Source organism: Rhipicephalus sanguineus, chromosome 5 (assembly GCF_013339695.2).
Source record: "Rhipicephalus sanguineus isolate Rsan-2018 chromosome 5, BIME_Rsan_1.4, whole genome shotgun sequence".
NCBI classification, from domain to species: domain Eukaryota; kingdom Metazoa; phylum Arthropoda; class Arachnida; order Ixodida; family Ixodidae; genus Rhipicephalus; species Rhipicephalus sanguineus.
This window is the reverse complement of record NC_051180.1, coordinates 12,501,469-12,523,865: the sequence shown is the minus strand read 5'-3', so window position 1 is coordinate 12,523,865 and position 22,397 is coordinate 12,501,469. Positions and strand designations below refer to the sequence as shown.

Here is a 22,397-nt window from a genome sequence, read left to right as displayed (position 1 = left end):
GAGCACAACCCACTGCCACTAAGCTCTTACTGAACCAACATTGCACAAAGTAAATTGGAGATCCCAGAAAGCAGGCTTAATGTTAAATTAACAGCCCCGTAACATATATTCATTGCTCGCTAACGTACTGTAGCTATGGTAAAATGTTAGCGTTGCTGATGGAAAGATTATGTACAGTCGAACCCGTTTATAACGAACTCGAAAGTGTCGCGAAAAGTGGTCGTTATATCAGTAGTTCGTTGTATATGGACTCGCCCTTAAAAACGTGCGCTTAGCGGCCAAGCCGTTTTTTTTTCTTTGTGCACTTTTATTAAAGTGCTAACAACCCCTTCGGTGACAAGCTAAGCCTTTTCGCGTCGTGAAGCGACGCTCGCTGCGTGCTGACGAGTGAATTAACCGCCGTTGCAATGAGCTGACACCGTTTCACCGAAGCGCGGTACCGCGACGTGGAGCCGATCATCCCTGGCTAGTTGCGTGCAGCGCGTCGCCTACTCGGGTCGCGGAGTCACTGCCGGGCCGCTTGCTTTATGCCGTATGCGCTCGTTTGTACGTTCCTCGTGCCTGCTTCACTCCGGACCGTGCACGGGTGCGGCGACTAGCCTCTTCGTTCAACGCGGCGAAAACAAGCATTTTCCAAGCAACGCGCACTTTACGTCTCCGCGATGCTCTCGCGGCCCTGCACGACGATGCGCGGCGCACTTCAGTTGTCACCTAGTCAAACACGCAGTATACGCTCGCTGTCAGTGCATCGAAGTTTCTCAGTGCCCGCGCGGCTCAATAACAGCGAGCTACTTTCGTTTCTACAAAGCGACGCGCAGTTTAAAGCGGTCTCACACGACGCGGCGGCGGCGAACTTGCGAACGGCAGCATGGCTCATGGCGCGCCCGTACCGCCGTCAATCCGCAGTGTACGGCGTACGTCACACGCGCAGCCGAGCAGATATCTACAGATGACTGTGATAAGGTTGTCGGCTATAAGTCATAATGGCACGTTCATCGACGGCCGCCACCTCGCCTTCGCTCTTTTCTGATGCTTATCCGCGAAGGCATCGCCGCACACGCGCGGAAGTCGTAATCACCGATCGCCCGGTCTCTGCCGTTACCGAAAAGACGGACGACTTTTCGCGGCACATTCGACGAGTTTAGGGACGCAGTGAACCTTTTTGCGATGGAAAGTTATCGCGGTTATCACTTCTTGCATTTATGCCTTCTTGCGTTCCAAGGCATTGTTTGGTTCATCGCAGGCGGTCGTAGCTGCAGAGAACGGCGTCAGGAAAGTTACTGTGCGAAAGCTGACCGCAAGGCTTCATGCTGCCTACTATTTTTTTCCCCTCACTGCCATTCTACCACTGAAGAAACGCCTGGAAAGTGTGCGACGTCGCTCGCAGCGTCCGAAATCTGCGTGCGGTGCTCGCCGATCTGGGTATCTAATAGTCGCGAGTAAACTGGAGCGGGGCACGCGCGAGCGCGCGCCCCTGTCACGCTTTAGAAGGCATGTTTTAACTTTTTTTCGCTTCGTATGCGCCATATTTTTACCGCGACCGTGTCTGAAGTGTTCGTTGTAAAAGGAGGCTTTGAAAAATGTTCGCTATATCTGGACGCAGCTTCAATGGTTAGCATAGGAAAATCGTAAGTGCACCCAAATATGGTCGTTATAACCGATAGATCGTTATATGTGGGATCGTTATAAGTGGGTTCGACTGTATTTGTAATATCCCAAGGAATGCATACAGAGATTGAGAACCATGAAATGGACATGTACGTTTATTTACAACTCAATTTCTGGTTTCAAAGGGACATAGAGAGATTCTAAACCCAGGAATGGTCGTGTAAATTTATTCACATGGAGTCTCCAAAAAGCAGTTGCCACATTCAGATCCCTCCTTCCATCAATACCGTTGGCTGCGAACCAGTTCCAGTAATGACATCATGAGTGTGCGTGCTTGTGTTAGTCCCAGGCTACCTTTGGTCCCAAGGAACGAATACAGCAAGTACGCACTGAGGTACGCTCATGTAGCAGAAAGCAGGGGGTTCACATTTCTGCAGCTGTGGTGAAGCATTTCTCTGCTAAATCGTCAAGCTGTCAACATGCACATTTTCTGAAGAAAAAAATGCTAATACATTTGTCAGCACATCAGACAGACGGTGCAGAGCGAAAGGTTGGAGCAGCTCAAATTTATTGAGGAAGATACGAAACAATTTTGAGGGTATCAAAAATACTGCAAAGTAAAAATAACAAAGACTTAGACGGGTTGTAGAGTAATGCTTCAATGCTGTAAGCTAGTAAAACAAGCGTTCACAATGTGTCGCATGTCAGCAACTAGAAAAGCAACACCACAGCTTGCATAAATGAAAAGGTGAACCCCGTGCTTTAACCTCATCCACCCTGGCTCACACACCTCCTCTCTGGCCTGTACGAGGAGCCTCCCGAAGAACCCGTGAGCGGGTTGTAATCCGAGTTACGAAGGCGATCGCTGCCGTCTTGGCTTCCCCGGGGTCTCCGCGATAGTCTGTTGGGCTCGGCAGAGCTCTCATTGGTAGACGTGGTTCGTAGCTTTGAACCAAGGCCAAGTCCCTGCTGCAACTGCTCCCAGTTTTTTATCTTCTCTTGCCGTTTCTGCTCTTCAAGCTGCAGCAGAAAAAATGAAGTACAATATGCATAATGCCGAAGTTTCAAAATGGACAACTTAGCTAACAATAAGGCAATCTGCAATTGAAAGCAGCCTACCCCTATGGTTGGATGTCATATTCATGGCGACAATCAACAACAGATTATTCGGATGTCTATTTATAAGGACATCCCTAATGCAGATGCACTTGTGGCAACACATTTCACAAAGCCAGTGTGTAAGGACGTTGTCGCCACGGTGGTACAGTGGTTACTGTGCTCAGCTGCTGATCCGAAGGATGTGGATTCGATCGCAGCCATGGCAGTCGAATTTCAATGGAGGCGAAGTGCTAGAGGCCCATGTACTTAGGTTTAGGTGCACGTTTTAAAAAATCACACGGTCCTTTATACATTCACTTAAGATGACTCGAAGGCGAAAGCCATCTTCTTTTTCTTCTCAGTCGATGTATTGATCATGCCCTGCCACCCTTCGACAGCTTTCTGAACCTAACATGGGTTTACACTGCCTCCAACATCAGAGGCACCTCGGCTGGTTTTGTATTGCCTCCGTGATCGGACCACCCTTGAACAGGCTACAATGTCACGTGTTGATGTCATCATGTGAAGGCACAGTGATGTCATGATGATGTCACAAATTCTGGTGGTCTGTGACGTCATCATGTGATGATAGTTTGCATCACTCGTCCACGACACCGCGGGATGCCGATGCCAATGGTCAAATTTCACACTTGATGAGGCAAGGAGGAAGAGCAGCAAATATGCGTACCTGTGAGCAAACAGGCTCTTTTTGTAAATGACATGACCAGACGCAAATGCTGACATCAAAGCCAACACTGAGGATTACGAAAAGGCTTGGAGAGGAGAAGGGATTTCTCGGAATTCGTGGTGAGCCCGCAGCTTGTAGCGCTGCTGCGCTTGGCATTGTTCATCTTGATGGCATTCTGAACTCAATGCACGCAATTACTGGAAACGTTGAAAAATTATTGGAGGTGTTTTAGGGGCCCTTTAAAAACAATGTAAGGCAGTAGTTTACAGCCGTTCAGTGATGCAAAGCAGAACTGTACATTCATTATTAGGGATGGGCAAATATTCGGGCGTTTCGAATATTCATACGAATATTACAGTATTCGAATTCGCTTTGATACGAATTTAGATTATTCGAAATGAACGAATATATGTATACATTTGACCGCACATGCATTTGACCCTGTAAAGGTGGTTTCACTGCAGCGCCTGGTTGATGTGCCGTGAAACAACTCACCCAGGGGAAATCTGCACTGCAGCGAAGCCACACTTCAAGGTTAAATGTACATATTTTTTTTAAGTTTAAGAGCGTGTTATATGGGCTTATATGCGCTAAGTGTAGTAATTTTTAAATTGTAACGTCCACTTATAACCCTACTGCTATTCAAATCTTGATACTATTCAAGGCTGCTTCCACTTCATTTCAAACCAAAAGAGAGACATTCACTCATACCTAGTTTCAATCCTTAAAAATATTGTGCAAGGGTCATGACAAAAATGCTAATTTTTCTTAATAATATGCGGTAAATACTATTCGAACTATTCGATTCGAAATTATTCGACCAAATCTCTATTCGCTTCAGATTCGCTTCGAACCTCAAATTCACTATTCGCCCATCCCTATTCATAATAGTGCAATAAAGGATGGGACAAAGGAAAAGACAAAGCTAATTGGAAGTGCCAGAAAGTATGGCTGCCTTGTTCCTTGCCACCATCCCCCAAGAAGCTTTGCAATTCTCACGCCACTAAAGGGGTAATACTGTTAACCTTCTGAAAAATCAAGGCTGTGGCTATTGCAGGGGAAACTTTTATATTTCAGGGTAGTCTTTTAACTAGGGGTGTGCGAATATTCGAGTTTCGAATTCAAATCGAATAGTTCCTAATCGAATAATTCGATTCGACTTTCGAATAGCTAGTATGTGCAAATATTCGAGTTTCGAATTCGAATCGAATAGTTCCTAATCGAATAATTCGACAGGACGAATATCTAAAACGCGACAAAGGCCAATGGTGCAACTTGGTTAGGGTGGGGTGGCTAAAACTAACGCTAACGTCGCCGTTTGTTAAACTTTCACTGACATCCTGGTTCAAAAGCGAGGCATGTTGACCTTAAAGGAGATTATGTCATTTCCGCACGCAGAAAAACACATGATAAAACTGTCAAGTCCTTCACAACATCGCTCCCGAAACGAAGGCATGGACTTCTTGCATAGTTCGGTCACATAAGCCGCAAGCGCAGTAAAACGACCTGACTTTGGCCTGCAAAACCCTCGGTGATTGGTTTTGTATTAAAAATGTGCTCACGCTGGGCAGTCGCCACTGCCACACTGCACCACTAGTTCAGAAACTCCCATCGTTTTGGCACCCAGTAAAACGCTGCTGTGAACGGGCGCCCGATGACTTTTGGGCCCGAAGCACCCATGGCGATGAAGCACAACATTACCGTTGTCAGATGAGCCATATCGCGCGACCACAGGGAAAGAAAACTAGTTACCGTACCCCCTTCTGTGAGGAGGTTAGGTGTGGTGCTGCTGACTGGAATGGCGGCTCTTCTACCAACATGTTTGCGCGCCCATAAAAGCTGAAACAAAAGCCCCTCCCGAACAAGTGCGTAATGAAGCTGTCATCACGCCGTAGCGTCCCCGATTTTTCCTTTGTCTTGCCGTAACTGGCGGTACACATTTCCTGTAAATATACTATTCGATATTTGATTCGATAATCGATATTTCTGACCACTATTCGGCACTATTCGATACGAATTCTATTCGAGATGAAATTTCCCTATTCGCACACCCCTACTTTTAAAGGAGCACTGACATCAAATTTACGCATGTCAAGATTTTTGCATCCACGAGTAGTTATCGACCCCCTAGTAGCGATTCGCGACCCAAAATGCCACTGAGGGACGAATACCTATCTGTTTTATTGATTTAGATCACCGGTATCCAGCACGATTCAAAACGGCCGGGAAGCCCGCCATTTTTTAGCGCCGGCAGCGCCACCTCCAGACTGCGCCCCAGCTGACCTCCTGCCTACAGAAACGAGTGACGTGAGGCTCAGCTGCTCAGCTAACATTTCGTCTGCTACGCGCACACGTTCAGTCATGCCTTGTCACCAGCATGGCCATCCAACATGTAGACTAGTGTTGAAGACGACATTCTGGAACTTAGAATCGCCGCGATTCGCGACAAATGATTTTCACTTCGACGCTTTGAAAAACAGCTATTCAAAAATGGACGCCGTTCCAAGCAGCAACGAGGAGGTGCTCGGGGACGCACGCTTGGGCCATGCTCGCTGGTGTGTCTCAATTAGCTATATTAGAGAATTTTAGCGTGCACGGCATTCCGGTATGCGCAAAGGGTTCTATGGAATATCGGTATAGTGAATGCACACCAGCGGAGAAATAGAATATGTTAGGCTTCTACAATAGCAATTGTGCTTGCGAAGTTCTTTGCGCCGCCAGATGGCCCCACCTATCCGGCTTCTCACGGTTACGGCTGCAGTAACCCGGTATTACGCTAGCGCAACGAAGTCTACGGATGAACTAAAATTCACTATTAACGCTACCTGTGTGTTACTTGTTAGCGATGATATTTATCTATACGCTACTCCACTTTGATAGCTTGTCGTCGTGTACCTCACGTGTAATGAAACGACACACTCATTCAGCTTTTTCTGCGCTTCCAACAATGCAATTCCCCGACATGCTGGCTGACGAACACATGTCGAATCATGCTCATTCCTTTCGCCTGTCTTTCCTTGGTGGATTGCGTCTCGTAATTTCATGAAATCATCCAAAGCGGCGCGACGAAGATCAGGCATGAAGAGTGAGAGCGTTTCCAGGCATCGGCGCCACAATAAAAACACTCGAATCGTCGACGTCATCGCCACTAGTGCATTGTTACTCAGGATGGTATGCGCCACACCAAACACGTCACAGTAGTGTCGATGTCGCAGGATGATGAAAGCCCCTTTGAGCTTTCGTACGCTCTTTGCCCTCGAAATAATAACTTCCAGGTGACGGATGCCATTCAAACTTGGTCAAAAATACTTATGCATACCAAACAATCGAATGAAGGACACATCTCGAGCTTGCAATTTTATGTCAGTGCCCCTTTAACGAAGATTTGGGTGTGGCTTTTACACGGGTGCGGTCATTGCATGCATATATACGCTATAAGCCCTGAAAAATATTAACGTGGATGAAATGGTGCTTTTTTTATAAGATTCTTCTCAACAAGACTCTCAGCTTTAAAGGTGAGAGAAGTGCCAGGAGGAAAGCACAGCAAAGACCACATTGCTGTTTTAATGGGAGCCAACATGCATGGGTCTGAAAAGTTGAAATAGGAAAGCAATGAGGCCCCAAGCTTTTAGTTGTCAAAGAACTGCCAGTACGAAGCAAAATACGAAGGCTTGGATGACGCAGGCCGTCTTTTTAAAGCTGGTTGAGGCAGAGTGATGCTGAGTTCTCCAGAGAAGGCAGGAAGGTTGTGTTTGTTGTGGACAACTCCCCAGCACATGGTAAAGTGCAAGACCTAAATTCTACTGAGCTGGAGTACGTTCCTGCGAATGCAATGGCCATACTTCCGTCGATGGACCAGGGTGTCATTTCATTAGAAATAGGTGTTCTTCCGTCGCCATGTCCTTAAAGGATGATGCTGTGTATGGGTAGGGATGACTACACCTCAGCCCTCCTTTCAGCCATTCACACCTTGGCCCACTCGTGGGATGAAGATGAAGCTATACGACCATTCAAAGATGCTTCTGTCATGTGGGCTTCTCCAAGGAAGTGGTCACAAACCAAGAGGAATCTGATGTCGAGAATACTAAAGCACAAGCCGTTCTTGGTCTGGTGGTTCATAGGTGCGGCACAGGCACAGTGACAATGGACAATTATGAAACTATTCACAATGACGTTGTCACCTGCCAAAAGGACACTTTGCCGACACACTGAAGGACAGCTGAAAAAACCAACGTTAAAGAGACTAAGTGTAGATTGACCACAATGACAACCAGAGCTCCCCACTAAAGCGACTAAAGTGGCTAAAAGCGACTAAGGAAACAAGCAAAGCAGTACAATTACTCCAGCGGTACTTCCCGAAAGTGGGCTACTTGGAGCATGCGTGCAACCTAAACAGGACGAATGCCTACTTATACTCCATCTCAGAAGTTCCTTTCAACACTGTGGAGGCTGCGGGCCCCTTAGCCAATAGGAAGGGCGTAAATCCCTCCCGATGTATTCATCCGTGCGCACGTCGTCTGCTCAGTGTCCCCATGGCATCTGTGCAGGTGAGTAAAGCGAGCAGAGATTAGCGCCGAAAAAAAGAACATGGCTGCATCTAAGGACGCTAGAGCCCTCCGCCTCGAATTTATCACGTCGTTGTCTTGTGCTGAGTGGGCCGTAAGTTCCAAACTGACGCTTGTATTTGCTTTGTATTTATGTCCTGATGCTTCAACAGCAGTGTATTCGCGACTATACTGTTCTATTCCCATGAACAGTTACCAAATTATCGGCGCATTAGGCTTAGCAGGCGTCGCTAAACAAACAGCTGATCTCATCAATAACGATGAAACGTACCTGATGCTTTGTCCACATCGTGAGATGGCACAAAGCGATGGCTCATTTCACAATTTATTTGTTGCTGTCAGTGCTGTGGGCGAGTAGCAAGAGCAAGTTCGGATTGAAGCAGGCGGTCACGTCTGCATGAGCGCTGCCATGTTGATTTGTAACTACAGTTACAAGTGGTTACTGATACAACAATTAAAGAAATACGATGTAAATCCAATGAAGAATAAACATTTCACTTATTAATGTGACGCAACACGTGCCAAACAAGCGTAAATATCTCAACTCTGCCAATTGTAAGGTAATTATATCTGGAACTATGTTTTGCTGTGCAAGCATGTGGCTTACACTCCGTAGCTTTGGTAGTGCTGAACGGTAGTGGTGAGGTGGAGTATAGTGAAGTAGTTCCGTGCCAAGTTGAGGCAACCCACTTTCCCAGCTTTTTCGGGGGTCACAAGACAAATGAAACTGCCGATAAACGAAACCAATTTTATTGTCCACGGCGAGTTTCATTTAAAGGTATAGTGTACTGTATTATGATATGCTTTTCTTTATGCTAAAATAAAAAACACAAATGGAGCAATTAAGTGATGAGAAATTGTTGAAGAGAGAATGGTGCTGGAGCCAAAGTTTTGACAAGAGGACTTGTCTTTCTAAAGGCAGTGAATGGAGAATTAGGAAACTTAAAATGGCCCTGCACCCCAAATTACTCATGCTTTTATCGGCCGTTTGCTTGCTATGGGTCTTGACGACTGCTGAGGCATCAGTGAAAGTGGTAAGAACAAAGCGTTTGATACTTTAATTTCTTGCCAAAGTGCGTTTCCACACTGACTGCAGTGTTGTCTATTGAAAATTTCTGTTGCCAGCAGTGAAGTATCATGCTAGGCATATGATGGGCACTTTGATTGGTTGGAAATAAAACAATATATTGCACACGCTTAAGATGTACTCAGTATGAGGAATTTACACAATGTGATGTGTTTAATGCTTCTCAGGGCTGCAAAAAAGACACCAATTTGTGCATCGCAACTTCAATCTGAATTGCAAGTGACACAGGTGGCGCTGTCGAAATGTCTACAGAAAGTGCAGCCTTCACCAATACACAGTAGTACCTTGCATTTCTGAATCAGGGCACAACCATTATTCCTCTATGGCAAAACACAGAATTGCCCTGTATTCATCGTTTCTGACCCGTTCTGACCACTCATTTGTCAGCACAGAGTCGTCTGTTAACTTGTGCAGCACCAAAGCCATTAAAAAGTGCAGCAGCCGCTTGCGGCAGGAAGGGCACCCTGTGCTGCAGGGTTCTGGTATGACCAAATGCAAGCTCTGTTCTGATCGTAACCAGACAAACCAGACAAACCAGATTGCCACATCACTGGGTGAGTGAAAAAATGAAAGGGTATGCTAATTTCTGTTGTCTATCTCCAAAATTCTTTTACAGCGAAAGCTGTTATGAGATCATTTCACCGGCCGTTTTTGGCGCCGTAGTTGTCCGCCGCCGCCGCCGGTGTCCGTAACCAGTATCGCTCGAAATAAGAAAAAAATTCCAGGATGGAACGAGGTTCGAACCTGGGCCCTCTGCGTGGGAGCCCAGTATTCAACCTCTGAGCCATGCCGGTGCTTGAAACTGCTTTGCAAAAAGGTCCTATACAGGCTTCATGTCGGGAAGGAACCATATTAGCTTATGCAATATAGCGTGGTAGAAGAGTAAAATAAGCACCAAGCGTCACACAAAGCGAATTCTGTAACCAGGCGTCACACAATGCGAATTGCGCAACGAGTAGGTTGTTGATTGCTTCCAACCCATTACAAAGGACTCTGCCATAATTCTTCATCGTCATCAGGCACAGCATCAACAAAGTGCGCATAATGCCTTACATGGGTTTAGCAGGTACCAACGCTCTCCGTAGGATGACAAAAAATGGCACAGTGCCTGCTGCCCTACTTCTAAAAAATTACAATGATTTATAGCGTAGTGGGTTCCTCGCAAGTGCATTTGTATTGGTTGCCAAGGAAGTCCATAAGCGCATGATCCACTTCCTCGGGGTCTCAGTAAAGTTACAATGATTTATAGCATAGTGGGTTCCTCGCAAGTGCACTTGTATTGGTTGCCAATGAAGGCCATAAGCGCATGATCCATTTCCTTGGGGTCTCAGTAAAGTTCTTCTCCCCCCCCCCCCCCCCGTCTCTCTCCCACGTCAACGTATGTTATACAGCATGACGGGAGAGGGGAATAGCGACCGGGCGTCACCAATGCAAATTACATAACTGGTGGGCCGTTTAAAGATTCCAACCCATTACAAAAGGCTGAGCTATAGTTCTTCATCGTCATCAGTCGTCACGTCAACAAAGTGCACATAATGCCTTACAGACGTGTAGCTGGCGCCTCGCTTCTCCGCAGAATGATGAATAATGGCTTAGTAGGTGCTTCCCAACTTCACAAAAATTGTGATTTATGGCGTAGTGGGTACCTTTCTAGTGTACTTGTATTGTAGCCCCAAGAGAGCTTAAGGGGCTCTAGAAACGCCGCTCTTCCAGCTTTCGCTGTGACTGTGCTGCGGTTTCAGCGCAGGCCTGGCGTTTTTTGCATTCATCTCAGGATGATATGAGGAACGAGTTGCAATGTAAAACTCAGCAGGCAAAATTTGGGTGCAGGTACTTTCCTTTAAAAGGAAAGTATCTGGATACACAGGACTCCTAAAAGATTGTGATTTAACAATGTACAGCCGGTAAAGTCTGGCACCTCGAATGATGTAGCCTGTTATAAACTTCACTAGTTCTCAAATTTTATGCCTATACAATGCACATGGAAGTGCTATGTACCATACTTTTACATAAAACTTTTGATTTGATTGGACACAACTGACACATTAAAATACTCGACAACCATCAGGAGTACACAATTCATTGGAGGAGATCATTGAGGCGCCAGAATCAGTCCATCTGGCTCGACTGTCCTGCTCTTCGGCGGCGAGAAGAATTATGGCCATCCTGGGCCTTAACCCAGTAGTTGTCGAAGAGAAGGCATCGAATCACTGATGAGAAAACAGAAGGCTTTTACATTGTACCAATCCCTCGTAATGTGCACCCACAGCACAATTGGGGAACGCATAGGGCAAGGGCGATTGCAATCCTGAAAAAGATCCAGAACAAACCACAATCGATTTGCTTTGTGCATGTGGATCATTATGGCCGCTCATCTCATTTTGCCATATAGTGGCAATAGATCACAGAGGCCATGCTGTTTCGGCAGTCTCGGTGGCTGGGACCACTTCTTCTAAAGCAGAGCAGGTTGTTGTTGTTTTGGGTTTTTTGGAAGGCAACAGAATGCAAATCTACACAGGTTCTAGATCGGCAGTCAGGCTGTTTGCCTCGGGCTCCATCGCAAAAAGAGGCCCATAGTATTCTCAAGAACAGGGCAATCACTCCACATATGATCACTTGGTTTCTGGCACATTTGGGCCTAAATCTGGACTCGTTCACCAACCTAAATGACACTGATCACTCCCAGGCATGCGTACTAAGTTTACGCAGGAGGAGGAGCTTTGTCACAGTCCAGTGTCCAAGGGTTCCGGGACACTTTATTCACCTTTTAATGAATTCACTAAACATTTCCATCTGGAGAAAAGAATCTTTCCTCAACCACATAAAAAGCTCACAAGACCTCAGGCAATAACCCTTAGGATGCTTCAGACTAACTCGTATCCTAGTGTGGCCTTCATGCACTGTTTATTCCCAGACATTTTTAGCTCACACTGTCCTATCTGCAGGGAGACATGCAATTTAGATCACATGCTCTGGTGGTGTCCCTCGTTACGAAAGGGTAAGGACATCGCTGAACAGAAGTGTAGCTCGGCCATCAACAGCTCAAAACACCATCATCAGCTTTTGGCTGTCCAGAGAGCGTGCAATGTAGCGGTTAGGTTGGGCACAGCTGTCCCCACATGGGAGCAGGCCGTGGTGTAGCCCTAAGGGGTGGCGCTTCTCAGGATGCTTTTAATTAAGTTCTCTGTATTCGTTTTAAAGTTATATATCTATATTTACTAATAGCAATTATAGCAATTATATTATCCATTACTAGAGACGTTTAAATAATCAAATACCCCTCACAGAACCTGCTATATTTTTCTGGACAGTGTATATTTTTGTGGTAATTATGTGTACATCCCCACCTGAGCTATCTTTTCTTTCTGCTTCTCAGCTAGCGCGTCTTGCTTTTCTTGCATCCTTTGACGTGCCCGCTCCAGAGCTTCTTGCCGCTTCACGAATTCATCTGCTTCTGATGGTCCTGCACACAGAAGATTCGTTAAACATATTCCAATCTTACACCAACACTTCGAAAGGGGCACTGCAACACATTTGAAACGGGGTAAGAGAATGTCGGCAGCATGCAGACAAGGCTGCCATGAGCATGCCAGCAACGTAGTGTTCTGCTGCATGCGGCCAGGAGTCAGACACAAAATATCGCTTCCTGTCTCCTGCAGCTTTCAAACGCCACTGTCCCACATCGGCTATACGAGATCAAAGACACATGCAACAGCTCATATATGGCAGCCATTGCACAATTGTTCTTATCATGAGTTTCTTCTGCACAAAAGCTTGCGCACATGTGCACATTTTCTAAACTACCAGCAAACCCCAAAGTGCTGTTTGTTAATGCATACCTGCCAGCTTAGGGACTTCTGAAATCAGGAGACACATCGCGGGGGGAGGGGAGGGGGGGAATTGTTTCAGTTGACGCCTGTGATCGGTCAACAAAACTGTCCAACATACAGCCCCCATGCCCGTGGCCTCAGAACATTTGAAGCGGGCCTACGGCCTGACTGAAACACTGTGACTATAGAAGCGTTCCAGCCTCTATACTGTCACTGTGGCCTCTCCGAACAGGGCCATAAAATGGGGGACGTGCCCACCGGCGTCAGCAGTTGGGGTGTGGGTGTGTTTGTGTGTTTCTGGTGAAAGGAGGACAGCCCAGCAGACGAGAGGAAACAGCAGTGGCCAGCGAACCTTTCGAGCTGCATGGACGTTCCCTTTTCTTTGGTGTGCCATATAAATAAGTTCGTGTTGTTTTAATCACCTGTTTTTGTTTTACTGTAGCTTTTTTTTCGAACTTGAGTTGAGGCAGTTTATCGGGAGATTTATGGCAGCGATCATACAATCGGGAAGACAGGCCAGAAATCGGGAGTCTCTCGGGCAAATCAGGAGAGTTGGCAGGTATGTTAATGCATGGGCCTCGTCAAGCCGTTTTGTGGCTTTTAGCTCACGGCCCTCAACATCTGTATTTGTCAAAATCTGATGTTGAAATAAAAATGATTCTGATTCTGATTCTGATCCCACCTGACCTGTCATCACTGCATTGTTACTCTTCAAACATAGGTGCTAACTTTGAAGGGTTAAAATAAGCACACCATGGAAAGAAAAAGTACTAAAGGGAAAATAGGAAGAGCCATACTATTGGCACAGCTGCAGTAAAGGGCAAGTGTGCTCAGGAGGAATGGGCAATGCATACATTACGTTCTCTATGCGTATCTTATTATTACCTCAACCTCAAAATTTTCTGCAGGAATATATTAATTGAAATGTATTGCACATGCTGTAACGTTTTCTCAGTTTCGAAGATGGATGGATGGATGGATGGATGCTATGAGCGTCCCCTTTATAACGGGGCGGTGACAAGTGTGCCACCAGGCTCGAAAAAAAAAAAAAAACCTTTACTTCTTTTTTTTTTCTTAGCGTTGGCCTAGTGTCTTTACTTCAATTAAAACTATTTTACTCCAGAAAAAAAAAAAACTTAAGTTTTCAGCTCCGTTCTGTGCCCTTTACGGCAGAATGTCCTTATTTTTTTTTCCCAATATTTATTTTTGTCCTTTCTCTCTAGTTTTCTGCCACCAATACTCTAATCGTCTCTTACTTATTTCAATCGCGGGTGTGTTCAGCTTTCCATTGTCTCTAACACCCAAGGCGTCATGTAGGCTCGTGCCCAAACGTGCACCTGGGTGGATGTCTCCACATTCAATCAGAACATGCTCCGCCGTTTCCTGATCTTCCCCGCAGCACGTGCATTGTTCTTCTTCTTTACTGAATCTCGCTTTATAACTACCCGTTCTAAGGCAACCCGATCTCGCTTCAAACAGTAAAGCGTTTCCCATTGAATTGTCGTAAAATGCCTCCCTCCTTATTTCATTTTTGCCCTTTCGGTAGTTACTCAAAGCCGGTTTTTTCTCCATAGCTGCCATCCAGTAAATCCTCTCCGCCTCTCTGACTTTTCGCTTAACGCTCTTTGTTGACATACTGCTTACACTACCAGCCGTATATTTACTAGTGAGCCTCCTAGTTCTTTTTCTCCACTGTGTGTCCACGCTCTTCCTATACAAGTAATGGAACACCTTCTCTGCCCATCTACTCTCCTTCATATTCCTTAGCCTTTCTTCGAACCTTATTTTGCTCTGAGCCTCCCTCGCCTCAAAACCTGCCCATCCCATATCGCCCTTTACACCCTCATTTGTCGTCTTCCCGTGAGCACCCAACGCGAGGCGTCCCACAGTCCTTTGATTTATATCCATTCCCGATTGCACCTCTGCCCTCATGCACACCACTGAGTTCCTAAAAGTAAGCCCCGGAACCATTACACCTTTCCACAGACGTCGAAGCACCTCGTACCTATTGTATCCCCACAATGCTCTGTGCTTCATTATTGCAGCATTCCTCTTTCCTTTTGCTGCTGAGGCTTTTTCCTGTACCTCCATGTACCTGTCACCCTCATTTATCCATACTCCGAGGTACTTGTATTCGCTCACCCTCGGTATTTCTTGGCCCTGTATTGACACCGCCTGATCAAAAGGGTCATTGAATACCATCAATCCACATTTTGTTGCACTAAATCCTAGTCCTAGAGCTTCCCCTTCCCTTCCGCATATATCCGCCAGCTGCTGTATATCCTCTCGACTGTCAGCAAATAAGACAATATCGTCAGCATAAAATAATCCTGGAAGCTTCTGCTCAATCATCACGCCGCCCTGTTTGTGTGACAGATTAAAGCCAAAGTTGCTACCTTCTAGCGCTTTTTGCATATTCACCATGTACAGCATGAATAACAGTGGGGACAAAGGACATCCCTGTCTCAGCCCCTTGCTAATCTCAACGTTCTCTTTGCTACTCATTCCTTCCCATTCTATGCAAGCTGTATTTTCTCAGTATATCTCCCTCAAAAGCTGTATACAGTCGTCACCTATGCCCATTCCTTTCAATATATCCCACAAAATTTCCTGATTAACGTTGTCGTACGCCCCAGTGATGTCTAGAAAAGCCATGTACAAGGGCCTATTTTCTATTTTAGATATTTCTATACACTGAGTGAGAACAAACAGGTTATCGTCTAACCGCCTGTCGACTCGAAATCCATTCTGGAGTTGTCCCAAAATATCGTTGTGTTCTGCCCACTTTTCTATTTTCATTTTTACTGCTTGCATCGCCAACCTGTACAGTACCGATGTAATGGTTAGTGGTCTATACGAGCGAATGTTATCCTTTTCTCCCTTGCCTTTATAGATTAAGTTCATTCTACCTTTTCGCCAACTATCCGGTATTTGCCTGTCCTTTAAGCATTTTTCTACAGCTTTCAGCAGTGCTTCTTTAGTGCTATTTCCTAGTTCGTTAATGAGGCTAACGGGAATCCCATCTAAACCCGCGGCAGTGCGCTTTGGAATTTTTCCTTCAGCCCTTTTCCAATTGAAATTCTCCAGCACTAGCTCTTCCTCGGTTGCTCTCTCCGCCACACTTTTACTCACCTAGGAAATCCCCTGGACGCTCTTTTTAAACGAATCGGCTGTTACCTTTCGAATGTAACCTAGCGCTTCATACCCTTCCAATTGATTTCCTCCTTCATCGAGAATATGTTGTTGCGTTGTGACAGACTTCCTACCTAGCGCCTTTATGTGGCTCCAAAATATACTAGGTGCGGCCTCCTTTTTTTCGTGAATCTCTGTCACCCAGCGTTCACTTTCGCCTTTAATTTTTGCCTCGACCAATTTCTGTACAATGGATTTTTTCTCTAGATATATTTCCTATATTTCGGTGACTTCGTCCTGCGGTCGCTTGTCCTTTTTTGCCCTTCTATGATTCCGTGATGCTTCACGCCGCTTCTCGATCGCTTCCCGGATTTCCTTGTTCCACCAACTTTTTGGCTTCCTCTTTCCTTTCCAGCAAATATTTTTCTTCTCTTTCCCTATCTCTTTCGTCATTAAATCTAATAGCTCACTGTACTCCCAGTCCTTGTCCGGTATTTTGCCTACTTCTTCCTCGACTCTTGTGGCTATATTTATTATTTGTTTGTCATTTAAATACGATGTGCCAGACTTTGATTCTATGCTCTCATTTCCAGTTTTATATCCCATTTGTAAGGTTATTCGTTTATGATCACTACCTAAGCTTTTAATCCCTTCCTCGTCTATTCTCATTTCTCTCAGTTTGTGACAAATTCCTTCAGACATGAGACAATAATCAATACTTGACTGTTTGTTTCCGACTTCCCACGTGATCTGGCCGTCACATTTAGGCCCCGTGTTAACTATCTCCAGACTATGTTGCTCGCAGAGATCTAGTAATAACTTCCCATTGGTGTCTAAATATCCGTCAAGGTCGTGTATGTGGGCATTCATGTCCCCTAGAAGGATGATTTCGGCCCCATTACCAAATTCTTTAATATCCTCACTCATGTAATCCACTATCTCCTGATTCTTTTCTCTGCAGTTATTTCCCGTCCACAAGTAGGCAACCCCTAGCCATGTTTTCTTTCCACCTACTGTGCCCAAAACCCAGAGGTGCTCTGAACGCGTCTGTTTCACTCTAACCCATTTGGCGCCGCGGTGAATTAGCATTCCTACACCCCCACCTTTCCTTTCTGAAATGATCCTGTTGCACCCTTCCAAGTCTCTAAGGTGTGTTTCTGTAACCGCATAAACGCCTATCTGTTCTTTGTTTAACTGCTCCTCAATCTCTAACCATTTTGCCTTTTTTCTGCCACCCTGCATGTTTATGTAACTAATTGCAACACGCGCCTTATCCCTTTTTCTTTTACCTTTTTTCTGGTTTTTCCCAAGAAAAGGTACTGCACGGCGCCCTCTAGGCACAGTACTCTGCACTATCACTGAAATTGTGAGGCAGATAATAATGAAGGTGTCCGACTGTAATAGCTTGACAAGCTTTGTAAGTAACTGGGACTTGTACAAAGAATGTTAACCACTAATTGCTCAAATACTCTCTACAATATGGTTCACTAATAGCGGCCCAAGGCAACCAAATTCAACTTATTTCAGGCACTGCACAAACTGCACACAAATTATAGTTTTAAAAAGTTTGCTGCACACAATTACGATAACAAAGCACATTGTAGAGAGTAGTTTTGAGAGGACACAAGAGGTGCGTCGTAGTCAAAACAATGCAAGACAGAGCAAGAAGATGGATAACATAGCAAAAATGTCTATCTGACCTTTTTCTTGCACTTTGGTGCAATACTTAGTTTAGAATGTATGAGCTGCCAGCATCAACATGTAAAGATGAGAATTAAGTCAAGCCAGAACAGTAGATTAGTGTTAAAGGGACACTAAAGGCAAATATTAAGTCGATGTTGATTGTTGAAACAGCAGTCCAGAAACCTTGTAGTGCTACTTTTGTGCCAAGGAAGTGCTTATTTTAAAATAAAATCCTGTTTTAGTAGTCCGCATCGCGTTAGCGCACTTCAAATCACCCGCCTGAAAGCAGTCTTTCTGACGTCAGTGTTGCCGTGCCCAATGTTGCCCGCCTTTACTGCGCGGCGGTGTGAACTGGCGGCGTGCACCATTCGGGCATCCGGCAACATCACATGCAAGCGGCATTTTGTCGAACTTTCTGTCAGAGCGACTTTCACGGGCGTGCAAAACACACGCGGCAGTATGCATTACCGAAACTACCACTGAGACGTGACCGCGTGAGCGAAGCCAGGTACCGGACGAAGCGCAGTTCAGTGAAAACGGAACCTTTGAACCACGTGCGCCGTTCCCCATGGCAATGCCAATGAGGTTCTTTTCTCCATAAATCAAACAAAAACGAACAAGCAGCATTTTATTACGTCTCTTGATGCACGGAAGGTTCTTTTTTTATTGAAGCTAGTTTGATTACTGGTGATTAATTGTAATCGGACGCTCTCACGTCATTGGGATCATTTCCAAAATGTCCCACTCGTGGCGCACGTCGTGTGATGCATTTAGCTTAATTTCTCGGTAAGTAGGGCACTGCTGTTTATAATATTGCCATTTCAGACGTCATACACTGAGCTTTCACTGTGACATAAATTGTTATTTGCCTTTAGTGTCCCTTTAAAACCATCAATTTTGCCTAGACATAGGTCTTGTGTAAGGATGACAAACAGGACAATGTGGTGCCCCTGCCAAGATGACAACGGTAGCATATAATTAAGAGTGATAAGAATGGAAACAAAATGTGGCATGCAGCAAGCACATATGGAATACCATGACTTGAGAATGGTGCAGCTAATAAAAAGGTAGCAGAAGGCACACCTTTCAAAAATTGGGACACATGCTCCGAGGACCGATGGATGGAGAGAACTTTATTTAAAACAATCTATGTAAATGCTCTGAGGCCTCATACCATGCCTTAATGATCTGAATCTCTTAGTGATAATCTACATATGTAAGTAACATGCACCATACCATAGGCCTGTTGTGCAGGTGGCGAGACTGTGCTCATTGTTGGTAGGTACGAGCCAAGTTTCCTGTACAGCATGTACAAGCCGATGAGTCCAAATGTGATAAACCAGCCATTTGTTGAGATGAAGTTCAGCACTGGAAGCAAGGAATGTAAACCAGTAAGGGAACAAGAAGTTTTCATCTTGAGGCTCCTGTCAAGTTTGCTGGTAAACATTTACTGACTATAGCTTCAATTACAAGTGCTGTGACTGAAAAAAAGGAGTTAATGCACGTTTTTAATGATATTCTAAGCAGCCGTTTTGCAGCCTCTTCTTCTGTTATGGTATACACCATTATGACGGCACATCCCGTGTATTTCTTAAGTTTTTTTTTTTTGTCAGATTTCATGCAAGTGTGCTAATCTAAAGACTAACGCACACCAAGTTACACAGTTCCAATGAATAAGGGCTGCTGCAGTGAATTACTGCAAATAAATTTAATTTCATCTAATTCACTCCTTCATTTGCATAAATCATTGCTTGTTCTTTAATTCCATAAAACCTTGTACTTCGGATCAAACACTGTTAAGTGCAGTTGAGTAGCTGGAGACTCCTGATGGTACAAGTAGACGGCCACCGGCAAGACTTATTTAATACACGTTTTTTAAGCTCATCTACACGTTCCCTTGACATATTAGGGATGCCACCTAACGCTCTTGTGCATAGGCGTCTTGGCTTTTTTAGCTTACGCCGACCGACATTAATTTTCTCAGCTTACACGATCTTAGTCACATTGTGGATTAATAGACTGCCTCTTACATTTTGGCAAAGCCAATATTTTTTGCCCTGATCTACAACCTTTTGGGAACAAAGCATGTTATATGAAAACTATTTTTACAAACCGATTGCAAGCGCGATGAGTATTTTCTTTGATTTTCCTCGCTTATCCAGAGTGGTGTGCCGGAAACTAGAATGGTAAAACCCGCAAAGACTGACCACTGTGCAGCAACTTCACGTCCTTGCATCAAAACTTGTGCCTGCGTCGGCACTTTGTCAGAACATTACGTTCTCCGACAAAATTGAGTACTGACTCAGTAACAAGCTCTCCGTCGAAACGTGGATACACTACGTTCTTTATATCAGCTTAATTATCAAGAAATGTCTTCTGCATAACGACAGAAATCGTGTACCATTGTTAGATGGTGGGGCTCACACGACGGGAGTAATGGCGGGTATTCTTCATAAAAAGCGTGAGAAGAAAAACATGCTGACGGAAACGTTGCAGTTAGCCTTGAAGAAAAGGAAAACGCCTAAGAAGTCTAGTAATACGCAAAATGTCAGTGCCCTGTTAAAGTCGCACAAGCTTGCTTATGCCTATCTCAATCTCAATGGTGTCAATTAACGCGAAATGGTTCTAAACAAAATGTTAGGATAGACTTGGAGCAGCAGTATTCGGAACGTATCGCATCGACTTCGTTATGTAGGGCTTTGCACGATAACCTACTTAACAGTAGGGTAGGGAAGAACTCATTCACTAACTTCCCTAAGCAATACATTCTGACAGTGTAAATACAATAATGGCGAAACTAAACATTATCACACGGCTGTAAGCATGGACACGTCATAAAATTACATGAAAGGTGTCTTACGAATACCGAAGAAGCTTGGCTCTGGTTCGCTCTCTTGAAAAAGAGAACTTATGCTGTCGCTCGTAGAGCTGTCTATAGAATCCATTCCTGGTCAGGATTTCGAAGAGAGTAAAACCAAAAACGTTGCTAATCTAACAACGACATCACAAGTCAAAAACGAAAGTAACCGAAAGCAACCCGTCCCTTGAACGCAAACGCTGCATCATGCGCGCAGCGCGCAGCAGCGATAGCAGCGCCACACGAGACACGAGGTCGCGATCAACATCTCGCCGGTAGCAAAATTTAATCACGTCCATGATCAAGTCCTTGTCGCGTCACTGAAGGTCTACAGTGAGATCAGAGGACGAAAGCAAAAATTTAAAAATAGTAATATTTGTCAGAGTAAACAATTCAGTGTATGTTTCAAAATATTTATAGTTGCGATGTACAGATGGCACTCGAAGGGCCAGAAAATTAGGGAGCAGAAAATGCCTCCTTCGCAAAGAAAGTAAAAAAGCGGCGTGTGAAGCACAAAAACCGTTGCCATAATTAGATAAGCATAAAAAGTGCCAACAAGATAGCAGGTAAATATATTCAAATGGCAGGTGACCGTTATCCACAAGAACGAGTCACAAATCTCAAAGGTAATGTTTTTGTGTTCTGCAAGCAAGAAACACGTACGAACTGCCCTGTTCTAAGCATCAACTATTTCTGTTTACCACGAAGAAAGGAAAAATGCTGTTTACGCATGAAAAAAAAGTAGCAGCAAACCCAAGGCCGGAACCGAAACTGAAAGCGTGCATAAGAAATCGCGGGTTTTTCAAGTTCTTGACAAAGATCATGACAAAGATAGATTTTTTTCTCCCGTCCCCGAAGTTTTCTATGAGGACGGGACATATGCGCGCTAATACACCGCGCATCTGGTTTCCTCCCAGTCACACTTTTGGTTGACGAATGCTTGTATCTGGAAGAAAGACTAAATCGAAAACACAAGTTAAAAAGCCAGTTTGCGGACTAGAAGGATTGCTGTTCGGGCGAGTTGGTGTTCTGCAGCTTGTATTAGCCCAACACATGCATAGGCGTATCTACCAGGGGGGGGGGGGGGGGGGGGGCAAGGGGAACGCTAGCCCCCCCCCCCCACTGGGAAATGTTAGGGGGGCGGAGCACCCCCCCCCCCCCCCCCGACTTTCGACAGTGGTTATTGTCGGCTGCAGGCTGGGAAACTAATAAGTCAGACAACGTTTTACTTGAACGCAGCAGCAACGTAATTATGTAATAAAATTTGTCCTATGATTCTGCTGTGACGACTGTCCTCCGTGTGTCATGACCACGCACTGTAGGCTACCTGCGGTGCGGGCTGCCTATTCCACGCTTGCGCTCGAGCATTGTAGAGGAGGCTATCACTCAGCAGGGGCTCTATAACATTACAGCAATCTGTCATGATTTTATTTTGTTCTGCCTGGCCTGACATTTAAGAAATCGGCGAGGCAAATATGGGCGGGAACCAGTAAACGCTTTATAGCCCGATCAAACTCTCTCCTTTTTCGGGAAATTCAGTTTATTTCCTTGAAAATGGATAGCATCGCCACTGCTCCATATCCAAGCTGCTGTGAGTTGTTGGGTGTGCAGAAGTGTCCAGTATTTTAGTTGTGCCTAGCCAGGACAGCTAAAGTAGATTCTCACTTCAGTATACGATTAGCCTGCTTCACTTTGCTTATCACATGGCAGCCTGCAGCGATAGCGGCGGCTTGTAACAGGTCAGTGGACTCGAGCACATTGAGAAGCCCAACTTTTAAGTTTGCCCCGTAACTTGATCTACCTCACCAGGGAGATGATCGGCGTCCACGGTTTTCTGGGCTAAGAAGGA

The 22,397-nt window shown here is 45.2% G+C and overlaps 1 protein-coding gene across 2 annotated transcripts; it reads right to left on the bottom strand.

Annotated features, from left to right (window-relative positions):
- Nucleotides 1-1,745: 1,745 nt before the first annotated feature.
- LOC119393232 (selenoprotein S) lies at nt 1,746-20,808 on the bottom strand. Of its 2 annotated transcripts, none has more exons than XM_037660142.1 (4): nt 20,552-20,808; nt 18,928-19,059; nt 12,394-12,509; nt 1,746-2,628 (listed from the first exon to the last, which is right to left on the bottom strand). In XM_037660142.1, exons 1-4 carry the CDS (start codon nt 20,634-20,636, stop codon nt 2,377-2,379), a joined length of 585 nt encoding a protein of 194 aa, XP_037516070.1. In that variant the 5' UTR covers nt 20,637-20,808; the 3' UTR covers nt 1,746-2,376. The 2 variants fall into 2 exon arrangements, with proteins under 2 accessions (XP_037516070.1, XP_037516071.1); XM_037660143.2 differs by having other exon boundaries at nt 20,558-20,803.
- Between the last annotated feature and the right edge of the window lie 1,589 nt (nt 20,809-22,397).